We start from the raw sequence: 23601 nt of genomic DNA, 5'->3' as shown, positions 1-23601 counted from the left end.
GTGGATGTTAATTAACGTGATCGAGAATGTTCGAAATATCATAAAGTCATGTCTTTTTGCCATAGGGGAAATACTAAAAACGCTAACAAGGATCCCTGCAAACGTCATTTGCTTCATTCAGGTGTATTTATGTATTGAAATATGCCTATGTTAATGAATGCTAATTTTAAACATAAACTATTTCTATAAAGATCTGCGTATAACCGTCAAAATACTGATTATACTGCCATACTTGTGTTAAACTAAACAATTTGGACCCAATAAAAAAAAACAATAAAAAAATATTTGCATCAAATTCAGATAGTAAACGACCTACATCATATAGGATCAAATCAAATTATTCAACAACAAACCACTGAAACCGATACTCGAAAAAAAAATTACATAAAAATAACACACCAAAAAATAATCCTACTAAAAATGTTGGTCATACCTTTTGTAAAAAAAGCATTAATAAACAATGCACGATCATACATCACGGGTACAATCAGCGACACAATTTGGTTCCGCACAATTAATTGTAACGCCAGCCCATTGGCTGCAAGGATGTGGAACGAAATGGAAGGATTAACGGGATCCTCGCTGATCCCTCGTTTGACAATCTGATCCTGGATTTGCTTATTTTTTCCTGAATGAAAGTAGTTTTGTTAAGAACTGTACTTTTGGGTGAAGGTTAGGAAGTTGTGGCTTGTCGTTTCTAATGAACCAGAGAAAAACTTTATGATGACGTTAGTGTTTTTGGTTTTTCCACACTCATGATATATTATATGGAGGTGTAAATGAAGTTTCACACAATATTTTGTGCAAATTCAAGGAATGCATGTGTGAATCAAGCATTACAGGAAATAGAAAATTCTTGTTATTTTTGGGGTGTAACCTCGATATTTTAAAAGAGCTTTGTCAACGAGAAAAAGCGATACATTACAATTTTTTTATATTCAAAGAATGGGGACATTTTTCATCAGCACTTACCCTCAAAATATGTTTTAGAGATCTCTCCCCTAATTGTGATGTAGGTGGCAACAGTGGGCGTTATTCACTAGAAAACACATTTATTTCGGGGTATCTTTTCATGATTTCTTTCTTAATAAAAAACACGAATGTGGTAGGATTTATTTCAAAAGAAATATCACTGAATCTCACCGTGACGTAACAAGTAAAATGTACAAAAATAAAGTTAATTAGATTCCTCAGAAATAACTGTTGTTTGCGAAGATTTTTATGGAAATTTCTTCGTAATAGATTGTCTTATAAATCATATTTAAAGAGAACAGCGAAAATAGGAGGGAAGCCAAAATGTCGCGATAAAATAAAATGTATAACCTCTTGTTATTAAATGTTTCCTGTTATTTATAACCCAATCACTGATGTCGTCCGCCTTCTGTCTACTTTCACTCTAAATAACCTTAAATACACTTGAGCTGTTGTATAATTTTGTGCTTAAAAGATTGCTACTTCTTCTGACCAAGAGACTTTAGTTTCTAAAACAAAAATATCGAATGAAGTTTTGTAATGAGAGAATAAAATAATTCTACTTTTAATGCAATTACAAACATGTAGGTCATTTATGCTCGAATTGCATTTATTCAGTCAAGTATCAGACATAATCTAAAGCCAGCATGCAGTTTAACGCGAATAGAGATAAACGCGACAGGGGACTTAATTCTTTTATAATATTATGATGAATATTACTTTTTTTGGTTTGTAAAAAAGTCAACTCCCGCAATAAGAATTGTTCTTGTATCGCGGGTACTTTTACAAACATAAACTATGGACACGAAGTCCAATCAGACCCGAAACAACGTGGATCGCTCAAATAATTGTTCCGTGTGGGAATCGAACCCACGATCTCTCTGCGTACAACGTGGTGTCGTAATCACTTAAATTATTGCGCAGAGGCGGTCAGATATGTAGTGATACACATGACGGGAATGACATAATCACAAAAACACTCTTCCTTTTATTGTATCCCATACAAGTTTACTTCAAAAACAGTAAACAGACAAGTCTCATCTAAATCTAGAACACTTTCCAAACAGTTATTTGCGTCGCATTTCCCGCAGAATCCACTGCGGTCGGCCGCTGTGTCTTGAATACTGTTCGGTTTAATACGGAATTGTATCTTGTAGTTCGTGCATTAAGTTCGGGATAGGCTCAATTTGAGGCGTCGCTTCTCTTGTGGTGGTAGATTGAGTAATATCCGTTTAAATTGCATTATAAGGTATAATAATACGAATTCATTGGTGTCCTATAATATTTTCGAGTTGAAAGGGGTTTATTAAAACTGTTTTACAAAGTAAATGCATAATATAAGTTCATTGTAATAGTAGATTATGTAATCACTCATGGTTCGGTAAATACTACAAACCGGAGCCGCTCGCTGATTGTTTTTTTTTTTCGTGTCTATGAGCTTTTTTCACAGGGCAACATACCTGCTAGATACAAAATACTGTGGCCTTGTTATTTAATATTTTAGATTACTGACTAGTTTATTTGTTTTTGTACGAATCCATTAAATTAAATTCTTAAAAGTAATAAATATTTAAAAAATCTTGATATTGTGGCAAACAAAGGTTAAAAAAATATCTAACCAACACAACATAACACAATATTCTTACATAAAAGCCAGTCTCCAAAAAGCCATAACCCATTTCACGTAGCAAACAAAAAGCTGGTATAAAGAAAATGATTACAGTACACAATAAACATTGCGAAGAGTTCTTGCCAAAAATATTATGTTCGCAGAATTCATTTATGTCTGCAAATGTTTCATGAGAAAAAATATAAATTATATTTATGAACAATGCATTCAAGATGGTACTACTTTTATAGGGCAACGACTTAGTAAACAGTTTTGTATGTGAAGTTCACGGATAGCTGACCTAGCTGTATATCTCCACGCAAAATACAGAAGTAGGAACATTAGTGAACCGTATGCAAGTGCAACTGACGATGGCCTATTCGATTTTATTTTGGAAATACACAGAATCACTAATTATAGTCTAGATTCAATGCCTCAGCCCACATTTGGCCAGCATGATGGACTCAAGGCCTAATCCCTCCCCCGTTCGGGAGGAGACTTTTGCCCAGTAGTAGGACAGATATAGAGAAAAAAAAACCTAGAAAAATCCTGTCTGTCTACTAAGTTGTTATACTATACGAGAAAAAACAATTAACTAGCTAGAGATAGTTGGGTAAAATTGGGTCAGAGGACGCTTGCGTTTCTTAAGAAATTCATTAGAAGTTTTATGTTTGTGCTAATTTCAAGTAGGATTACTTTAGTCTGACAGTTCTTGTGTTTAAGAACACTATTTGCAGAGTATTTTGTTAAATGTTAAGTGTATATTTTATTAGTTTTAATTGTTACAAAAAGTGATTTACGTTTATTTAATTACTCTCCATAAAGCTATAATAACTTTACGTGTGAGAACAATCAAACTCGTCTTTTGTCTTCAAATCCGATTTCTAGTTGTGCTTACTACGTTTCAAAACACGAAATTATTAGTTTTGCTACATCTGTTTAAGTAGTTTTAAAGCAGTTTACCGGACTAATCGTAAATTAAACAAACAAAACTACCGACAGTCTATAACGCATTTTTCGGCCGAATCTTCTTCCAAAGTCATGACAAAAAGATCAAAAATATTTTGCAAAACTTTTTATCAATACTCCTCCATTTAAACTTCCATCCCAGTATTCCGCAGATATTCAACATCCAACGTACTTTCACGTATTAAAATTTCACACCGCGACGTTCTATCTCCGATAATATTCACGACAAGTCTAGCCATCTTACCTGTCCGTATCCCATTGAGATGTACATAAATTATACCGGATTGCAGAGACCACTGTCTCCGTACATATCTCTGGGAAATAAAGTACTTTCGAGAACATTATTCAACTGTCAGATTTTCCTTTTACTCTACATTTTCGTTTTGACAAGTACAACTTGGTTACATATATTATTTTTAAAAGAAATCTTCTTCTTTAGTAAAATTTTGTTTTTAGCCTTCTTCTCATAGGGATAGGCAGAAACCAGGGAACGCAATTCGGTGTGATTTTGTTAAACAATTTGTTTACGTATTAAAATTGAAAATAAAAATATGTTTGATTTGAGAATTTCCTCCTTTTTAGGGTCGCTTTACAAAAACATTTATTTTGTACCAAAACATGTTAAATTAATTAGCTAAAGAAAATGTGGGTAGCTAAAAATGTATTCGAAAAATTCGCTTCAATTTGGAATATTGTTCACGTTCCCGCGTTTAAGCTCGGAGGCAGTAACGACACATAAAATAACAATACATAAAGTAATATAACGCCGTAAAAGCCTTAACAACTGACACAAACTGCTGTCAATGACCGGGGAAGTAGGTGAAAACATATAGTTCTGTTGCCAGCCGGTAGTTTTTTAAATACTTAAACAAGGAACGAAGTGAGGAGTAAACGGGATACTGTTTTGTTGATTGTACTGTACTTATGGCATAAGTAAAGTTCATGGACTTTAAAATCAGGGTCGTTTGTTTAATTTGTATTACTTTAAGAACAGATGTATGATACTAAACCGCATTTTTCATAGCTATATTATCGAACCAATGACATTACTTTTACTTAAACTCTACGTAAGATTATTAAAAATAAACAATTTAACCCGTGTCGGATCTACTACTGTACCCCGACTGTTCTCTACTACTATCGTGGACCGACAGCCGGCTAGCTTTCGAAAAAAATTGTATGAAAATCTAATCAGTGCCTCTAGCGGTCGTCGTGGAAACTATTATGGCAGTAAATTTTAAATGTCAAACTCTCGGTACTCGATGGTTCCAATTGTAAAGAATCGCATCAATGAGCAAGAATCTTTTTCCACAACTTGGAAGGATTCTAGAAGTCCTCAAACTAAATATTATAATGCATTTAATATGAGATATTTTTCTACAAAATCATACCTATATTAACTAAGCATTATTATAAAATAATAGCAAAAACAACATCAACTAAAAAGTCGCTCAACAGTTGCCACACAATCGCTCGTTCACTCGCTAACACCACAAACCGACATCCCAGCCAGAGACGTACCTATTTAATATTTCAACTGGTTTTCAAAGCAATGAGTTTTTGTTCTTTTCAGACAACTGTGGTGTTCGCCACACACTACTCTGTTAAAAACAATGTTAGGATTTTCACTTGAGTTTTTTCTGTCTGGTTTTCAAGACTGGTGTGCTTCGTTTGTAGGTATTGTTTTCTTTGAGTAACAGTTTGTTGTTAGAGTAAACTAATAAGATTAATTTTGTTCAACTTTTTTACTGTTTTTTAACCCATAACTGACCCACTGCTGGGCGTGGGTCTCCTCCCGATCGAGGGCTAGTTCAGGCCAGTTCACCACGTTGGCTAAGTGCGAGTTGAAATCTTTTGCATAGCCTAAGGTAATGTGTTAAAGAACTTTTAGGCATGCGAGATAAAATTATACTTTTTGAGTATATTAGTAAGTAAATTGAAAAATATAATAAAGTAATGTTTTTTTTTTGTATTTCGCAATTGCGGTTACAAGTTTACTCAAGTTATTCACCCTGATATTTTATTAAAGTAATGTATTATTATATTTAATATAATGTTCTAACATTTGCCTAACCTTTCTAAACGAGACTCAAGTATGCAATTAGTAAAATAACATCAAATAAAGACTGTATCATATACATCTACTTCTACTAAATATACCTACACGTTAAACACAAATTACAGTACTAATACAAATAAATGCTGAACTAAGTGCACTTAATAACAATTTACATATTATTACATAAGCCATTATGTAAATGACTTAGTAATGTTCTATTTACGAGTGTATGAAATTCTAATATTAATGTTATTGAGGACAAAATGTTTAGTGAAAGCTTTTGATCATTTTGATATTAAAAAGTGTTTTTAATGTATTGATTCAAGTAACTGCTGGTGATTATTTAAAGCGATTGATAAATATGACTTGAGATTTAAGAGGTCGTGAGTTCGAATTTCATACATTTCAAACGTGAAATTAATTCCACGATTTTTTTTATAAGTGTCTTTCTACTGGACTTAAATAAAAAAATATTTTGATTATGATTTTGAGTCAATACAAGCGCTTGAGTTCAGTTTCAGAGGTCAAAATAATTATAAGGGAGGTGGCGCTATAAAACACTTACCGTTAATGATGAATATGATGATAAATTATATATGAAAACAGTCAATCAAATGTTCTGTATAGTTTTAGCTACATTCATTCTGATAGTTATATGAAAAAATGAAAACTACAACAAAACTCAAAAGTTATTATATATAATGAAAAACATTGAAGAGTAAATAAATACAGGTACATGAGACTGAAACAAATTTCCAAAAAAACTTTAACATATTTTCATTATCTTCTTACAGACAATATTCCAAGAAATACCTTTAATATTAACTCATAACCACCTGTCGAAAACGTCAGGTCAATGCCCTCAAAATATTAATACAAAAAAATATCATACAAGAGCTGAGGAAATTCCCTAATCAGTCCTTAGGACCTTTTCTAATCAACATTAAAGCTATCTATACGTGTATACCACAGTCTAATAGTATTAGTTATTGATAATACCAGCAGGCCAATTGGCAAGCTGCCAGTTTCGTGGATTATGTATGCTATGATGAATAGTATGGAACATCGTGTTTGATGAATGTTAGGGTTATTGAAATTGTGCTCGTATTTTTGGAAGTAAAAGGAAATGCTATGGAAGCTTAGTTGTATGTATGCTTTATAAAGTGCTTGAGGAGACAAAACTGTAATTGAAAACATATTTACGTAGTACTCGAATGAAACAAATGATCGCAAAAGCATTGTAAATGTATTGCTTTGTAAATCAAGTCGGTTAATTTTTGACATATAAAAACTAAGATGTTTATGTAATGTTACTATTGCCGTTTTTTTAATTTACCACTAGTGGAACAATATTGGGAGTGCTTATAACATAAATGTGGTATAAAATATTATATTACTTTCGAGTAGCGAGTAGTTTAAATGAACTAAAATAGTGTTAGTGTTGAACTCTCTTAAAAGACAGAGCTTGTAACCTAACCCCATTCTCTATCACCATCGACTATTAAGAACCGCGGCGACTAGAAATTTTGTATAAAAATCGAATCAGCGCGTCTAGGGGATGGCGTAGGAACAATTTTTTTGCAGTACATTTGAAATGACAGACTCTCGATACTCGAAAGAACCGACTGAACAGAATCGTATTTCAGACTCCAGGCTATTTAGATATTATATTGAGCCAATAACCAGTCTGGTTATAGACCCAAAGATAGTGCATTCACCTTCACAGAATTAAATCCAGCCAGTCAGCCATGAAATCAGTACTTACGATATTATACAGTAGAACTGGCAGTAAACAGAATAATTTAACGTTTAGATCTACACTGATTACTAAACGGTAGAAGCTGTACATGAATAAGGAATTCTAGTGCTACTGTAATTTGTATGAATATTACAAATACCGGCACTTAGAAACTGATTTCAAGAATGTTTGTTTTTCTTCAGTTCCTCAGTTTGTAACATGCGAAAATATAAAAGGACTATGTTATTCAAACATAGGAAATAAGACAAATAATAATGTCAGTATATTAATTTATATATTATAAGGAATTAGAAGAAAAACAAGTATTACCTACCCTTGTATAGCTGCTGATTTGATCTGCTTGAATGGGTGTATTAAAATTAGGACGCACAGTTTTTATTAATTTTCACTTTTTTATTTTGCACTTACTAGGTAAACATAGAAAAAAACACATGTACAGTTACTCATTACCCAGTTTTAAGTCAAATCTACGTGACGAACGTCGAATACCGGCCGGGAAGGAAGACCTTGAGAAATCCAAAGTTCAAAATCAATCCTCAAACGAACAATTTCCAAATTTAATCAATCCCCTAATTTTGTACAGCAATTCTATTAATATTATAGTATGTGTATGTATGTAAATGCAGACAATGACAGTAGGCAGCATATTAGCACATAGCGTGGTATCTCAATGATTAGTAATGTAATCTATCACACGTAACGAGATTAATAACCAGATTGGAATACCGTATTGTTGGTAGTTTAGGATAGTATAGAATATTACATACATAGAATGACGCTTTTAACCCTATACGGGTAAAGAGTGTAAAGACTTAAGATCGCTACAACTTAGTATAATCTTTATAAACTTCTTTTGCTACATTCGCATCTATATATCTTGTTATACCGCCGGATAGAATAGTGAGTTAGTTATTAAATAATTGATAAAGATAAAAAAACTACTGCACGATACAGTGCCCGAGCTCTTACATAAATAGATGTAAAAAAACATGCTTTGTTCGTATTTGAGATGGAATAAACCATCCTGTGAAGTTATACCTAAAACAGCTCAGAATTTTGGCAGCAATAAACGTAAAAGGCAAAGTATTTGATACTTTTACAAAGTCTTTACCAGACCTTAGCTATACTCAAACGTAATAACAAATAATATAGTCAATTAATAATACAAGTTGGTACAAAACTTAGAAAACACTTTTGTTATCTAAGTCTTAAACGCTTTGACATTGTAATGGGCAAATATATTTAAAGCATCACTGAAACATGCATAAATGTAAAATATTATCATGAACGACAGAGTAATTTTAAAACAATACGTTATAAATTATAGCTAAAAGACGTTTAGATTGAACACGAAAATCGTTTTTAAATCTTTACGTTCACATTAATCATAGTTGAAGTGAAGATTTTATAGTCTTTGTTTTCTTAATTCATTTTATTATAAATAATATTTAAAATTAAACTTGAAATTTATTAATAGTACTAGATTTTTAAGTTCTAGTACATTTGTAAATTATCTGTATCATTTTGTGGTATTTAGTATTTTAGATTCAGCGTAAATTTTTATTTTAGCTGAATCTACTTCAGGAATAAAGTTTAGATCGTTCGGGGTTTTGAATATCTTTGACTACAAGTTTCAACTAGTTGGTACACCCGTACTCTCTCTAAATCTCATGTCAAAGTTGTTCAATTGTCGGATCACACCAGATTGCGCTTAGCAAGATCGTACGCAGCTAGGTCGTGTTTATATTCGTTTGGTAGATCGTGCCACGAGCTATCCAAAATGCAAAATTGAAGGGCTAGCAAATCATGATTCATGGTCCACGATCCTGAATTGCGGATCACGGCATCACCTTCCACGATTGAGCATTTTATCTGACTAATTGCCATGACATAAAGCAACGCCATCAAAAGTACACCAGCCCAATAGAAAAGACAATCGCTACCTTCTCAGTCTAAAAATAAACCTACAATACTTTACACCTCTCAGTACACTACAAATACAAGTCGAGCGATCGATCCCACTGAATAATGGAGCCGCATGCATAATACAGTGTACAAATTGTGATGCTGTACCAATGATATTTGAAGAACTGGACAACTGCGTGGGAAATCGGCTTGGGTGGAATTTTGTCGCGTATTGGAATAAGATTGGTGACCAGTTTTTAATAAACAAGGCAATAGCAGTGAAGATGGTAATGGTGTTGTGGGGGACTTTATTAACTGTCCTAAATTATTGAAGCAATGGGAACAAGGGAGGATTTTTTCGTGTGGTTTCCAACAATATCAATATATGTAATACGGGAGCTAACAAGAAATATGTTTTTTCTCTGTGTGTGATTTTTTATTTATTTAGAATTTTGGGAGCTATTAACAAATTAAAGCAGTCATATAGACAGATCGATATTTAAGGATACTGTCTCTACCTATGAGATAAGATACGGATTTCTAAAAAGACAAAACAAGCTGCCATGTCTATCATTCCTCTAATTATTTTTCATCTTATTTTCCCCATATCAAGAACCCAGGTTGACATAACCTCGCAATTTATTTTACTCTCCATATATATCGACCCAAAATACCCCGTAAAATAGATTTTACGTCCACTACTTCAATTTTTCTCCATAAATGACTGGCTGTGAAATATTGGCACGCAATTTGTTACCGACTCAAGCGCTTAGAGGAAACATCGGTAAACAAACCTGCCGGTCCCACCCTCGTCAATAATAATATCGATCCCGCTAATGCTTACAATATAAGTAGTCTCATTTATGTAGGGCTCGTACTAACAAGAATATGGTTTCTTAAATTTTTCTTATAGTACTGAGAATTATAGCGCAATTCTGTACAACTATTAACAACCGGCTAGCTATCGAGAAATTTTGTATAAAAACCTGATCAGCGCCTCTAACGGGCGTTGTAGGAACTATTTTGGCAGTACATTTTAAAAGTCAAACTTTTATGGATTTTTTTTTTAAATAGCTCTACGCGGCCACCCATCTATAGATTGTCCGCGCCAAGTGTTGCTTAACCGATAGGCGGTTTACCGACCAGTGAATGCAACTGACTCTGAGCGTCTCACGCAATTGCCTACTGTTTTATAAATTACGTGTTTAATCTAATTAAGTCAAAAGTCTTAATGTTGTTTTAATAATATAGTAATTTAATTTACAATTAACTATATAAAAAACCTAATTCAATTACCTAACGTAAAAAGATAAAAAATATACTAATATACTCCAACGAATATTCATTTCAACCTTTTGAAACACCTGAAATTCATCTGTATGTAAACTTGATTCATTTCAGTGAGTTTTTTCAACGGTTTTCAGTCCAAATGAACATCAACGTAATCAAATATCTATTCTATGTAACTGATTCGCCTTTCAGTTTTATTCCATTTCAATACAATTCAATAGCTTTTATTTATCTACTTAATGGAGTCTTTATAACATTTTATTAGTACTGTTAGTGAAATAAAAATATTGTGTTTTGTATGTACTTTCGTTAGTTTTTTATTTGATCCGTAATTGCATACGAAGTCCAGTGTGGATGGAAATAAAACGTACGAGAATGACACAAATTGATAAATTGAAAGCATTGTTACGGCCATTTCAACCAACTTCCATAAGAAGAATGTTGTCAATTCATTTGTTTTTTTTTTCGCCAACACTTATTTTTATACATTTAGGCAGATTAAAAACTTATGAGTAACAGTATTTATTTTTCAATTAAATTTAATCATAACCAAACAGTAACACAACAAAATATAATCCAAAAAATTATACCAAAAGCACCTTAATTCACGTGAAAAACGTATGATTGATATAGACCCTTTTAGGTTGTCATAAAAAATTAAATTAAAACTCACCAACGTTGGCTCCAACTGGCTCCAACTGGCTTGAACCCAATAATTGGTTCCATCAACAGAAAACAACGCAAAAACAAACATTTGGTACCCTTGTCACTGTCCAAAGATACCTACTTTTAATTTGCTGCTCCGTTAAATTCACGTTGTCGCAGATCCGTAATGGCAAGACTCGATTCCAATTCGCTTTGCTACGAATTTGGAATATTTTAATGGTACTTTTTTGGATTTTTCAAGTACTGACTGACGAGTGATACTGGTAGACTGCTAGAGGAAATTACCTATTTATAGAGTACAATAAAAAATGAAAATAGTGCAAAAGTTTTTTTTTTTTTCAAAAACATTTTTTTTCTCGCTAGTCTCTGTTTAATCACACATCTTTTTCAACAAAATATCTTCTTCTATTTCTTTAATATCTTTATCATTGAAGCAAGAACGAAATTTGTAACAGCTATTGCAAATATTTAAAATTTTAATAATTTTGATTTCAACTATCAAATAAAAGATTGGTACTAAATATTCTATTTCTTTTAGATTTTTTATGTTTATCATATCAGCTAATATCTTTAATGATTTTTCTTGTTTTTCTTTTCAATCAGAAGCAACAAACATACATACATCTCAAAAATGCGTACAAAAATTCTAACTTCAAGAATAACAAAAAATTTCATCCCCAAAGGTCAAACTTGCTAGATTAATACGTTTTACGTAACTTTTACGTCGTCGTTACACCGATAAACAGTTATTACGGTGTTTTTCTTTAATTTTCTTTTGCCAAGTTAAAGGGAATTTCTCAGTGGAAATACTACGTTTGAAACATTCATTTATTTTATAAGATAAAGCGTACCAATGCATCCCTGCCAAATTCATTAAGGCAAATTAATATAAGAATTTTAATGTATTGTTTGGACTTTAGTAATGATAATGTTTTGCTACGGAATTTTCTTGTAAATTATATACTGTTGCAGTAATTTTTATTGAAGCTGTTGCTGAATATTGACAGCGTCTGAACATAAGCTCGAATACCTACTTATTCTTTCAGCTTACTTTATTGGCTTGTAACATGGATTATAATGGAGTGTAAATCACAACTTAGTTATAGAGGGACTTAACTATATTGATATTATAATCGAATGAAAGTAAGCTTTTATGAAATTTTTGTCAATGAAAATATTTAACGTAAATTGCATGTTACTACTAAAAAATTCAATAATAGCGTTCTCTTATCGATATATGAGTGAAAACGCAGATTTTCTGTTCTATTTTTAACCTGAATATAACCTTTCCTTTGTTTACCTTTAAACCTGAACAAACAGCAAGAATTTTTAATTCCAGCCTCACTCCAATTTAAAACAAAACTTCCCTAAACAATAACAGCAAGCTGCATACATTTCTAGCATTCATTTAGATTTCATTCGTTCATTTAGAGATCAACGCCATTCATTTGCAACGAGCTCAGGATTAAATGAAACATTTTCATTCATTTGTCGCGAAGAATTCCGTCGTTATGAATCGTAGCCGACAGAAGAGACGGATACACGACAAACATAATTTACAAGGAGATGTAATGAGGTTGTATACAGCCTCTATTTATTATCACGTTTTTTCAGTGATTTAATTTTTTTTAAGGGAATTTTCTTATTACTATTTTGAATGAATTTAATGCGGATCTGTTATGTTAAAACTCGATTTGTTTTATAATAGTATGCGAACACAAAGTGTTTAGTCATATAGTGTGTTCATGATCTGTATATAAACAGACATCATGACATAATAACCTTTCATTGTGAGGCATTGTCTCAACAAAAGAATAAAGAATAACCACTGAGATCACAATACTAATACGATGTATAACATCCATTAATTAGCGCAGATGTTTATTAAATATCATTATTGTAGTTGTGCTTCGTTACTAGATACAAATACTAACAGTAACGTTTTGTTTGTTACAGATAATGGTCGTGGTCTCCTCGATGCCTTGAGGCAATATGAATGTAAGAAAGAGTTTGGACGTGAGGCTTATAGCCTTGTGCACCACCTGCCTCCTCCTCCCCGCCATAGCCTGCCCCTCGCAGTGCATATGCAAGTGGAAAAACGGGAAACGGTACGTCGAGTGCTCCGAGAAAGACCTCAAAGCGATCCCAAACGCCCTCGACTCAGAAACACAAGTCCTCGACTTCACTGGCAACGATCTCCAAGTACTACAAAAGGAAACCTTCCACAAACTAAACTTGCTCAATCTACAGAAAATCTACCTACAGAGATGTAAGTTGCAAAAAATCGATAACCACGCGTTCAAAGGGCTCGCCAACCTCGTCGAGTTAGATCTCTCCAACAATTACTTGACAGTCATACCCTCCACCAACTTTGTTTTCTTCCCGTCGCTAATGAGGCTCTCGCTCAACAACAACCCAATAACGAGCATAAAAACTCACTGCTTTCAACATTTGTCCTACTTGAACACTCTGGAACTCACCGACTGCAAAATAGAAACGATCGAGCGAGAAGCGTTCTCTGGACTCAACCACCTCGAGTGGCTGCGACTGAACGGCAACCGACTGTCCAATATCCAAGGTGAAAATTTATTCCCTGATACGCTGCGAGGGATCAACTTGCAAAATAATAATTGGAATTGCGATTGCCATCTCAGGGATTTACATAGTTGGTTGTTGAATTTCAATATGCCGCACGCCGTCGAACCAATTTGTTCCCTTCCCGAACGTTTGAGGAAACGGACGATCACGAGCGTCGGTGAGAACGATCTGGCGTGCTTGCCCAAAATGAGCCCTACGTCCGTGTTCTTAGAGACTAATGCCGGGAACAACGTAACCCTAGAATGCTTAGTGAATGCGATACCCGAAGCGAAAATAACCTGGTTATATCAGGGTCAGATCATTCATAATTATTCAAGCATGACGCCGGACGCGCGCGACCTGTATTACGTGGAGAATGGTATTACCGATAAAAAGAGCGAATTGTACATATTCAATATAGGTAACGAGGACAATGGCACGTACTCGTGCCTCGCCGAGAACCCGGCGGGCAGGTCGCGCGCCAACTACACCATCAGAATACTAGTGAAGGAGGAGCCCGTCGTTATAGTGGTCACGTTCCCGCACAGGCACTTGGTAGTCATAGTCACCGTCGTGTTTCTCATCATCATCTTGCTAATAGCTATAATTGCGGTCGTGTTGTTAAAATTCAAAACGGATACTCGCAGTCGGAAGAAAAAAGAAAGCGGTAAAGACGTGGCGCTTTGTAATCAAATCCTGCCGTCGAGCCGGGGCAACGGAATGCCTAAAAACAACGGTAGCGTGATTGTGAACGCTCACTCTCATCACGCGCTGCACTACACGGTACAAACAAACCGTGATTACGAGTCGAGCGAAGTGTATCAAAGCAATAACATGAAAGGTTTTGTCGACAGAAACCCCGACCTAATTAGCGACGCGGAAACTGTAGCTAACAATGCGCAAAACGAGAACACAGTGTTATCAGTATACAAAGCTCAAACCGCGAGCGGTGACGGTTTCCAGGAGGAAACCGCATTCACCGCGCCGACAATACCGAGACAGGTCACGTGGCAAGACCAACAGACTATCAATGTGCCGCCCAACACGCTCAACAACATGTACCAGCACTCGGCGGATGTACATCTCAATCCGGGATGCTTTTTAGATAACGAGGGCTACCCTTACGACTACGGGCTGCCGAAACACCCGTGCCGCCCGCCGATAATGTCCAACTATGCCGTGGTGCCGTTTTATCAGACGTTGCCGCACAATCGACCGAAGGGTCAGAAGCTCGTTTGCAAATTCGCGAAAGACACAGAGTTTAACGCGACGCCTCCCGCTTGCCCTAATTTCGAGATGTTCGGGCCGGGAAACGTGCGGCGAACGTTAGACGGGTACCCGGTGCCAAGGAACAGGCAGATAGCGTTTGTGGGGAACGGTACAGTGTATTATAACGAAGAGTTCGTGCCGTCGCCGCCGGAGGGCTACAAGACGGAACCAGTGCAGTGTTGTGCGCCCGCCGAGGCTTGTACGTCGTGGGTGAACCCTAAGGGGACGTGTGCAGTGATGGTGCCGATGAGTGTGGCGGAGGGCCCGGGCCGGTGCTACCAGGTGGAGACGCGCTGCGTCGACACGCAGACCACGGACGCTCGCTTGCCCGGCGAGGGCACCGAGAGTGTGCTCAAACCCTTACCGCAAGTGTCAAACGCGAAGTGTGCCGCCGACATATGTTCCGAGAGCCCTGACGAGGGTTACGTGGGTGACGCTAACGATATCTGACGACGACGTCAGACCGATAGCGCTTAAACAGGGCAATTTAGACGCTAACAAAGTGATAAAGCGACTGAGTATAAAGTAGTTTTGTAAATATATGAGCGCGCGGCGGCGCGGAATGGAGGCGGAAATTCCATTACTTAGCGTACGATCCTGTTTGATCCCTGTTTTGCAATTTTGTATATTTTATAATATAGGTCCGTTCGATAACCGCCTTTGTTCGACGTCGGCGTACTTAATGGTTAACCAAATATCATAACGAAACATTTTTTCTAGTCAAACTTCGTAGGGCGACGGTGTTTTCCAATTATGTATGAGAAACGCACATCTTTAATACCGGTCTGTAGTTATATATTAAATTAATTTTATACTGATTATAATCTTTAGAACATTGATTGGAAAGCTCTGATTAATTAAAATAATTTGTATGATTAGTTCTAGCAAAATGTTTAGTTAATTTTATAAACACGAAATAATTTGTTAAGAAAATATTGTTAACCATAATAGGCCTGTAACGTTAATGTTATGTAACATAATATAGCGCAATGACAACAAATTAATATGACATTACTAAACTTCATCGACGATATTAATTGAATGTGACCAAGCGAACATTAAATAGGTATAAACCTAACGTTTATAGAACAATGTTAAAATATAGCAACCGCGTTATATAATATTACATAACGTTACTTAACACAATCACAATCAAGGTTCTCCTCACAAGATCTTTTACTTGATTAATAATTAAGCAGGCGCTCTGGGCGCCCGTTTAATATTCATGAAAATCGCGTCAAAATTCCGTATGCCAATATATATACATACGTACCTTAATATCTTGGTAACGTTATTGCAGTGTCACGAAAATAAGACCCCTTGCCTCATTCTTGTGATTATGTAAATGAAAAAATAAACTTTGTGAGAACTGCTTCGTTATGTTTGCTGGGAAATTGTTTTTTTTATTGCGTGAATATAAAGATGATGGAGGTTATCCAAGCTAAGATAATTTTAATTAGTAAGAGAGATTCACGATTGCGTTCAAATGTCAACAATCGTAATTAGGTTTGAGTCGGTACTTATTTACATCAAAAATGATAATCAAGTTAGCAACAGTATAAAATCTTAAAGAATATTTGGTTAAAAAAGTCACTTAAGATATTAATGATGAATAAATAAAAAGCAAAATACTACAACTCATTGAATTTATCTTAAAAAGATGTACCAAAATATACGAAATATAAATTAGCATTTTTTATACTTTCATAAACTCAATATATTTGATCTAGCACCTGAATACATTACTTGAAGAGTGTCTGTCGCGAAGTACTTTCAGCTTTGGCATCTCTAAAAGGGCTGGTGAACCCAAATATTTTAGCTTTCAAATAACACCAGCAAATGTAAAAAAGTAATCAAATTCCTCCACTCTGAGCCACTCCGGCAAATCTAAATAAAAAAATATATTTCATCTGAAATTTTCTGACAATGCAATAATGTGGATTCCTTTCACCTTTCTGAGTGCTACAAAATTCATAAATATACATACATTTATGAACCATTCGAGGGTATACTTCTTAGGGTGTGTGTACATTGGCGAATGTGTTTGGGATGCGTTGCACGCATACCATTCACTGTATGCGTCGTAAGTGCTAGCTGCGCATTCGGTATTCCTCGAGGTTTTCGAAGCAATAGGCTCTGATCATGATTGCTTTGCAGAAATTATACAAAGAGTTTGTTTGTAAAATGAAAAACATAACCTATTATTTTAATTTATAATAGTTAACAGGCCCAATGGATTAAAGTATTTATTTTGCACATTAACAAAATTAAATAATTACTTTTATAAATGACTAAACTAACAGTAGTAAAACTCTATTGACATTTGACAATCTTACAACAAAATATCCATGTTTTGCTTGTTTTTTAACACTAACCTCAATTCGTTCTCTTACGAGTGCATTCGCCAATGTATACAAACCACAACATAGAGATTTTTTCATAAGACGTAAGATTGTAAATATTGTGTAAATATTAGCAAATACTTACTTTCCGTAATTAAGTAGCTGATGTTAAGTATTAAATTGATATCAGGGTATCCCCTAAACATAGATGTGGTGTTTCGATGACTTTTGTTTCATGGGATTTCAGTCACCATGACATAGACAAAGTTCAGATTTTCACGAGGAAAAAGAAGGTATTGTAATATTAATTTTTGGGAGGGGTTCAATTGCGTTTGGGCTGCATGGTGTGTATACTATATATTATGTTATATACACTCTTTTGTTTAAGTGTCTAACAATATTAATGATGCCTTATGTTAGGTTATTTAATAGGCTTGAAATAACTGTTTAGTTTCTAGGGCAGAAAATAAATTTAAAAGTAAACTTTAAATTGAATTCTGAATTTTACATATTGTTGCTTTATACAAACAAATAAATAATGAAATTCCAATAAATAATACTACGGAGCGGAAATAAACGAAGTCATTTATATTTTATTTACGAAACACGAATTTAAAAGACAAAATCAACAAAATCAAAATTGTATATTTCCGATAAAATGTTCAACTTCAGTTCCATCGTTTAACTCAAAAGGTTTTCCTATAAATCAATTCTCCAATTAACCAAATTTAGTCTAAATACACAGCTTTACGGCACCGAATAACCAATGCAGATTAAATGTCATCAACAATTAAAATACAAGCCTAAATTGATAATTTGTTTGTAGACCTTTAGCCGAAACATCAAACGTTTTATACCATCCATATTGAATTTTATAAAATCACAAAGTAATATTGAGTTTCAAATTGACCTACCAACAGAAAATTTCAAGACTTCAATAATGGAATTGAAAAATAAAATCAGAGCCGGCCAATCGATAACGGCAAACGGAAACGTGAGCACAAAGGAAGTACTCTCAGCCGGAGCCACGATCCACCGAGAAATTAAACGATATTTACGACAACATAAACTTGCAATACAACCCTGAGTAATTATACAGGGGTTTGGATGTTAGCCAAACTCATTAATAACGGCAACTATTAAAGAGACACTTAAACCAAATTCATTAATTAATGGACTAACAACCTTAATCGGGTGATCGTAAGTTTCATATTTATTTGCCGGTGTGAACGGCAAATGTAAGTGAGATAATAGGGGAAGTTTCCGAAGTAGGAAAAGTGACAGGTGTTTGAAAAATTGAGTTAGAAAAGTTACATTAGGATAAATGGAAGCTGGCCCTGGGTAATGGCGAGTGATTACTGTAACTGGGGGGTATGGCACAAACTTTTGGAGATAACTGGAGGCTCTATTACTCAATGTCGGTTCCCGTTAGACGATGATATTTAAGAACACCCTAACGATAGTAGTAACTTTAGCGAAGAAGCTGAAAAGACAGGGGACTGATTTGAATTGATTAGTACTGACAGTTCCATAAAATGTACAGCAGTTTTTCTACTAAAACTTTACAAGATAATTTCAATTTTAAGCGTGCGTTTAATTAAAAATAAACTTAGATTTTAAAAGACTAAGAAAGGCCTACAAGATTTATTGTACGAAAGATTAAAAATGGAATAAAGCAGCCGTTTTTAATTTCAACTATCCCGAGATTAATTAGTTACTACAGAATCTTGACAGCTTTGTACCTACTGAATTTTCTTTTTAAATTGTGTCAGATTTTCACGTTTAAATCTAGGCTGAGCGGATCTTGTGTCTTTGATTTCAAAGTATTCTAAAAATGTGTTTTTTTATCATAGAACTAATACTAATAACACCTAACTAGATCTTAGTGGGGGCAATTATTGGGATTCTTATTAATTTTGGGGTATATATGGGTACTTTAATTTAAGTACAGGCCTTGGTTATAAACTTATGATTATCAAAACTCGGCTTTTGTGAAATTAAACTAATGTAATTGAAATAGGCAATTATGTATTTTTTTTTCACAAACTATGAAACACAGTCAAAGAAACAGCCTAAATAGGGACATAAAAATGTAACACTATCTTTTGTAAGACGAATACGATAACTTCATTTTTTTAAAGTTGAGGTAAAAATAGCAATAAATAAATCTATGAAATCTATCTTTATGTAATTCATACAGTTAATGATAAGTTTAACATGAAACTTGTAAGTGATTTGTGGTGATGTTGTTGTAACAAATAACAGTATATAACATTGGATAACATAACATTTCTGTGAAATGATAATCTTTAATACTCGTGTTTCGTTATAATCCTATGTAGTAAAATCATAGCCTTTTGCCATACAGTGGAAAATTTCCGAATTCTGCTGCTACAAATATTTTATTTTATACTCTATTTATTGACCATTAAAGTCAATATTTGCGTGTTTTTCTAACAAAACCACTAATAAAAGATAACATATTTGATTGGGTTATTTAGTTTCAAATAACGACTCATATTTATTTTGGTCACACACAAATTGAATAGCAGCCAAATTCAAATATTTAGTTCAAAATATCTAAATATGACTGTATTTGTTGTACAAACATAGTTTATAGTTGCTCTTGCAAAATTTCATGTACAAAACAAACAAGTGAATGCTGCAAAATGGAAATTTCAACATATTTTACGTTTTCGCCACAATGGATTCTGTTGTTGGCACAATGTACCTTGAGAACTTTATTTTTCTTGAAAACAAAGCATGAGATGTTGTTTAAAATTTTATAAATTGAGACTTTAAAGTGTTTTGTTAAATAAATTTTGTTTAAGTATACAAAAGATAAGCTCCTTATTAATGATTCAAACTTACAAGATAAACAAAATAATTAGAGAGCTAAAGAAATAGTAGAAATAAAAAGTCTTTCAGAATGAAACAGATTTATTACTTATCATAAACCATGAATATTTGTACAAACAAATTATAATTTGATTTAGTTGTAAATTAACTAAAGGTTATTCAATCTAGGAGTCTTTAGATTGCTCTACTAATCATAATTATGATCTCAGTTTGTTCAAAATTAAATCGAGTTATTCTAAATTTTGTTGTTGGTATTAATAAGTAAATAAGCATTCCCGTTTATCCCTTATCAAACAATTTTAAAATTTTGTTTATTTACGGGATTCGTGGCAACTGCTCTAACCACTGGGTTAAGGTGGTCGCCATGCCACTACCGTTGTGCCGGGAGGCCGCGAGTTTGATTCTTGAATGGACCATTTTTTTGTGCGATCCACAATAACTTGTTTTCTGTAATCGCAGTCATGCAAGATCAATATCAAATATGCATGATTGAGTCAACCTCCTGTCTAATAGTAAAGTCAATCCCCTGTTTCAGTTAAAGTCCCCTGGACAAAATTAAAGTCAAAACCAAGTGCAATATTTGATAAACAGTCATGATATTTATTTGCAATATATACTTTTTGTTACAACCACATAATTACAAATAAACCTAGGTACCTATTTCCACAATTGTATAAACCAGGTTGAAACCGACAGACTGGATAGTTGACGAGTTATAGCACAAATGATATCACAATGTTACTCTTTAGTGGAAACAAATTGTAGATGTGCATGAACATTGGAATAAAAGTGTATTTTTAGTTATTGACTTTTATTTCAACACCTTATAAAATAAAAACAGGATTTGGTACACGACTAGAATGAAAATACTTTGATCAAGTCACACTTTATGCAATAATTTGTCAAAAACTGATACAGACAAATTATTGCATCGTGTAAATGAGTCTATAAAAATTTTAAGATTTTTCTGAAGAGCAAGGTTTGTTCTAAAAACTAAAAGGTTTTACTTAAATAAAAATGAAGTAATGTATCAAGCCAATGTCAATTATTGCTGTTTCTGTAAAACTAGTTCATTTCTAGCAATGATTCTTATTGTCATTTACATATTCTTTTTTTAGCAACACAGGTAAGTTCTATGTTCGACACGTGTAAAAACCGCAACAAAACTTCAAGCAATCTATCTTACTTTATACCCTTAAATAGATCGAAGAAACGTCACCATTACAAACGAGCCTAACCATAGAAAGGAGGAAACATTTCTCGAAAATTCCAAAGCGTAGCCCAATTTTTACAGGGGATATACGACAGTGGAATCGAATAGACAGGGGACTCACGTAAAAAGGTAAAACTGGATTAAGTATGTATGAGACCATTAGTGGGGCAACTAAAGGTATCTTGGAGTGCGAAGTAGCGAACTCGCGAACGACGTGGCCTATCTTTATAATATAAAATGTTCGAGTCATCACAGCCGGAATTAAGGTAGGTATTCTTTGAGATTATTATATTTGCGTTTCGTGTGCGTGTGGCGGGATTTTTTTGGTCGTGTAGAATTATTAAAATTTGACTGCGTTTGTTAGTAACATCATGAGAGTGATGTGGTGTTTTGAATGTAATCATATGAATAAATAAATGTTGTTATTTTAGCCTGATATTTTAGTTAAAATTGCGCAGTTACTGAGCTTGGTAACTTAGCTCAGTTGCACAGGCTGTTTGTAGTCTGATCTAAGATCAAAGATAATGTGTGATCGCATGAATTCCTTTATAATACCTGATATTAATTATATATTTTTACTCTACTTACTTATTATCATGGCGTGTTGTTTCTATATAACATTTTGTTATACAAAAACGTTTGATATTAATACATGGTAATTTAACCCTTAATTAGTAATATAATAATTGTGTTAATTGACAGCCAGTTTAATGAATTCCACGAATTTGTAACGCACACTATTTGTATTGTATTTCTAGTTAATAAATGTACCTCTATAGCTATTGATGCCAGAATTGCGTATACCAAATACACTCTCATTAGACCGTATTGTATTCAGATTATTTCAATCCTATTTAATGCAGGAAAGTTTAGTCTATTAAAATAGATCAAAAAAGTCTGCTAAAATTCCATAAATCGAACTCATAATTAGTAGTAGCTTTATCTAACAATTGGGCTGGAACTAGCGAATCATAATGGTGTTAATAAATCTTATTTCAATTACAAAGAAATGTTTTTATAAATACTGTTAAGAGACCCATCATGGCTTAGCCTTTCTTCCAAACTATGTTGGAGTCGGCTTCCAGTCTCACCGGATGCAGCTGAATATCAGTGTTTTACATGGAGCGACTGCCTATCTAACCTCCACAACCCAGATACCTACCTGGGTTATAACACGATACCCTTCGGTAAGACCTAACTGACTTCTGTTAACGACTGTCAAAGATCTTCGAAATTGACAGCGGGGGCCCACTATTTAACGTGCCTTCCGAAACACAGAGGAACTCGATATGTATAAAGATGGTCACCCATCCACAGAACAACCTCGGCAAGCCTAGCTTAACCTGAGATATCGAACCGCGCGGCTGTTGTTAACTGAGCCACGAGCTCCTCAAAAATACTATTAAAAGACATTTCTATAAATAACCAAAACGTTTTTAATACACCTAAGAATATAATCTTTTAAACCGTGGACCCATTTCAGATATCAGTCAATCCATCAGCTATCAACGGAGCATTTCACCTAAATTGAAAACTGATAAAACGTTCTGAACATCACGGGCAGTGGGCTCTCCATCCTTTTACGATATCCGTCCAAATATGAAATCGATGACGCAATCCGAATGTACAAAGAGTTTACATAATATATACATATGTACATCTTTATTATTCATATCTATTCTATTTCTATATTTTTTTAAAGACAACTTCCACACTAAGAACATCTCTTGTGTCCCGGGGACTTTTACAAACATACAAACAACGGACGCAAAGTACAACCAGACCTGAAACAACGATCGCACAAATAATATTACTCCGTGTGGGAACCGAACCCACGACCTCCCGACGCAATGGTATCGGCGTGGCTACTTATACCATAGCACCTAAATTGAAAACTGATAAAACGTTCGGAACATCACCGGCAGTGGGCTTTCCATCCTTTTACGATATCCGCCCAAATATGAAATCGATGACGCAATCCGAATGTACAAAGAGTTTGCATATACATACATCTTTATTATACATATATCTATTAAATGTTTTTTTAATGGCATCTTCTGCACTAAGATCATCTCTTGTGTCGCGGGGACTTTTACAAACAACGGACACAAA

General features: G+C 34.2%; 1 protein-coding gene across 2 annotated transcripts in view; it reads left to right on the top strand.

Annotated features, from left to right (window-relative positions):
- The window catches only part of kek2 (leucine-rich repeat, immunoglobulin-like domain-containing kekkon 2 protein), a 313905-nt gene extending 292846 nt beyond the window's left edge, over nucleotides 1-21059 (top strand). For both annotated transcript variants that reach the window (XM_076118553.1, XM_076118552.1), the window contains one exon: nucleotides 13186-21059. In XM_076118553.1, the coding sequence (XP_075974668.1) occupies nucleotides 13222-15525 (2304 nt within the window). In that variant the 5' untranslated portion in view covers nucleotides 13186-13221 and the 3' untranslated portion in view covers nucleotides 15526-21059. The remainder of the gene's footprint in view (nucleotides 1-13185) is intronic.
- The last annotated feature ends 2542 nt before the right edge of the window (nucleotides 21060-23601 follow it).

This window comes from Anticarsia gemmatalis, chromosome 9 (assembly GCF_050436995.1).
Source record: "Anticarsia gemmatalis isolate Benzon Research Colony breed Stoneville strain chromosome 9, ilAntGemm2 primary, whole genome shotgun sequence".
In the NCBI taxonomy this organism is placed as follows: Eukaryota; Metazoa; Arthropoda; class Insecta; order Lepidoptera; family Erebidae; genus Anticarsia; species Anticarsia gemmatalis.
The sequence above is the reverse complement of the archived record's forward strand: the minus strand, read 5'-3'. Positions and strand labels throughout refer to the sequence as shown.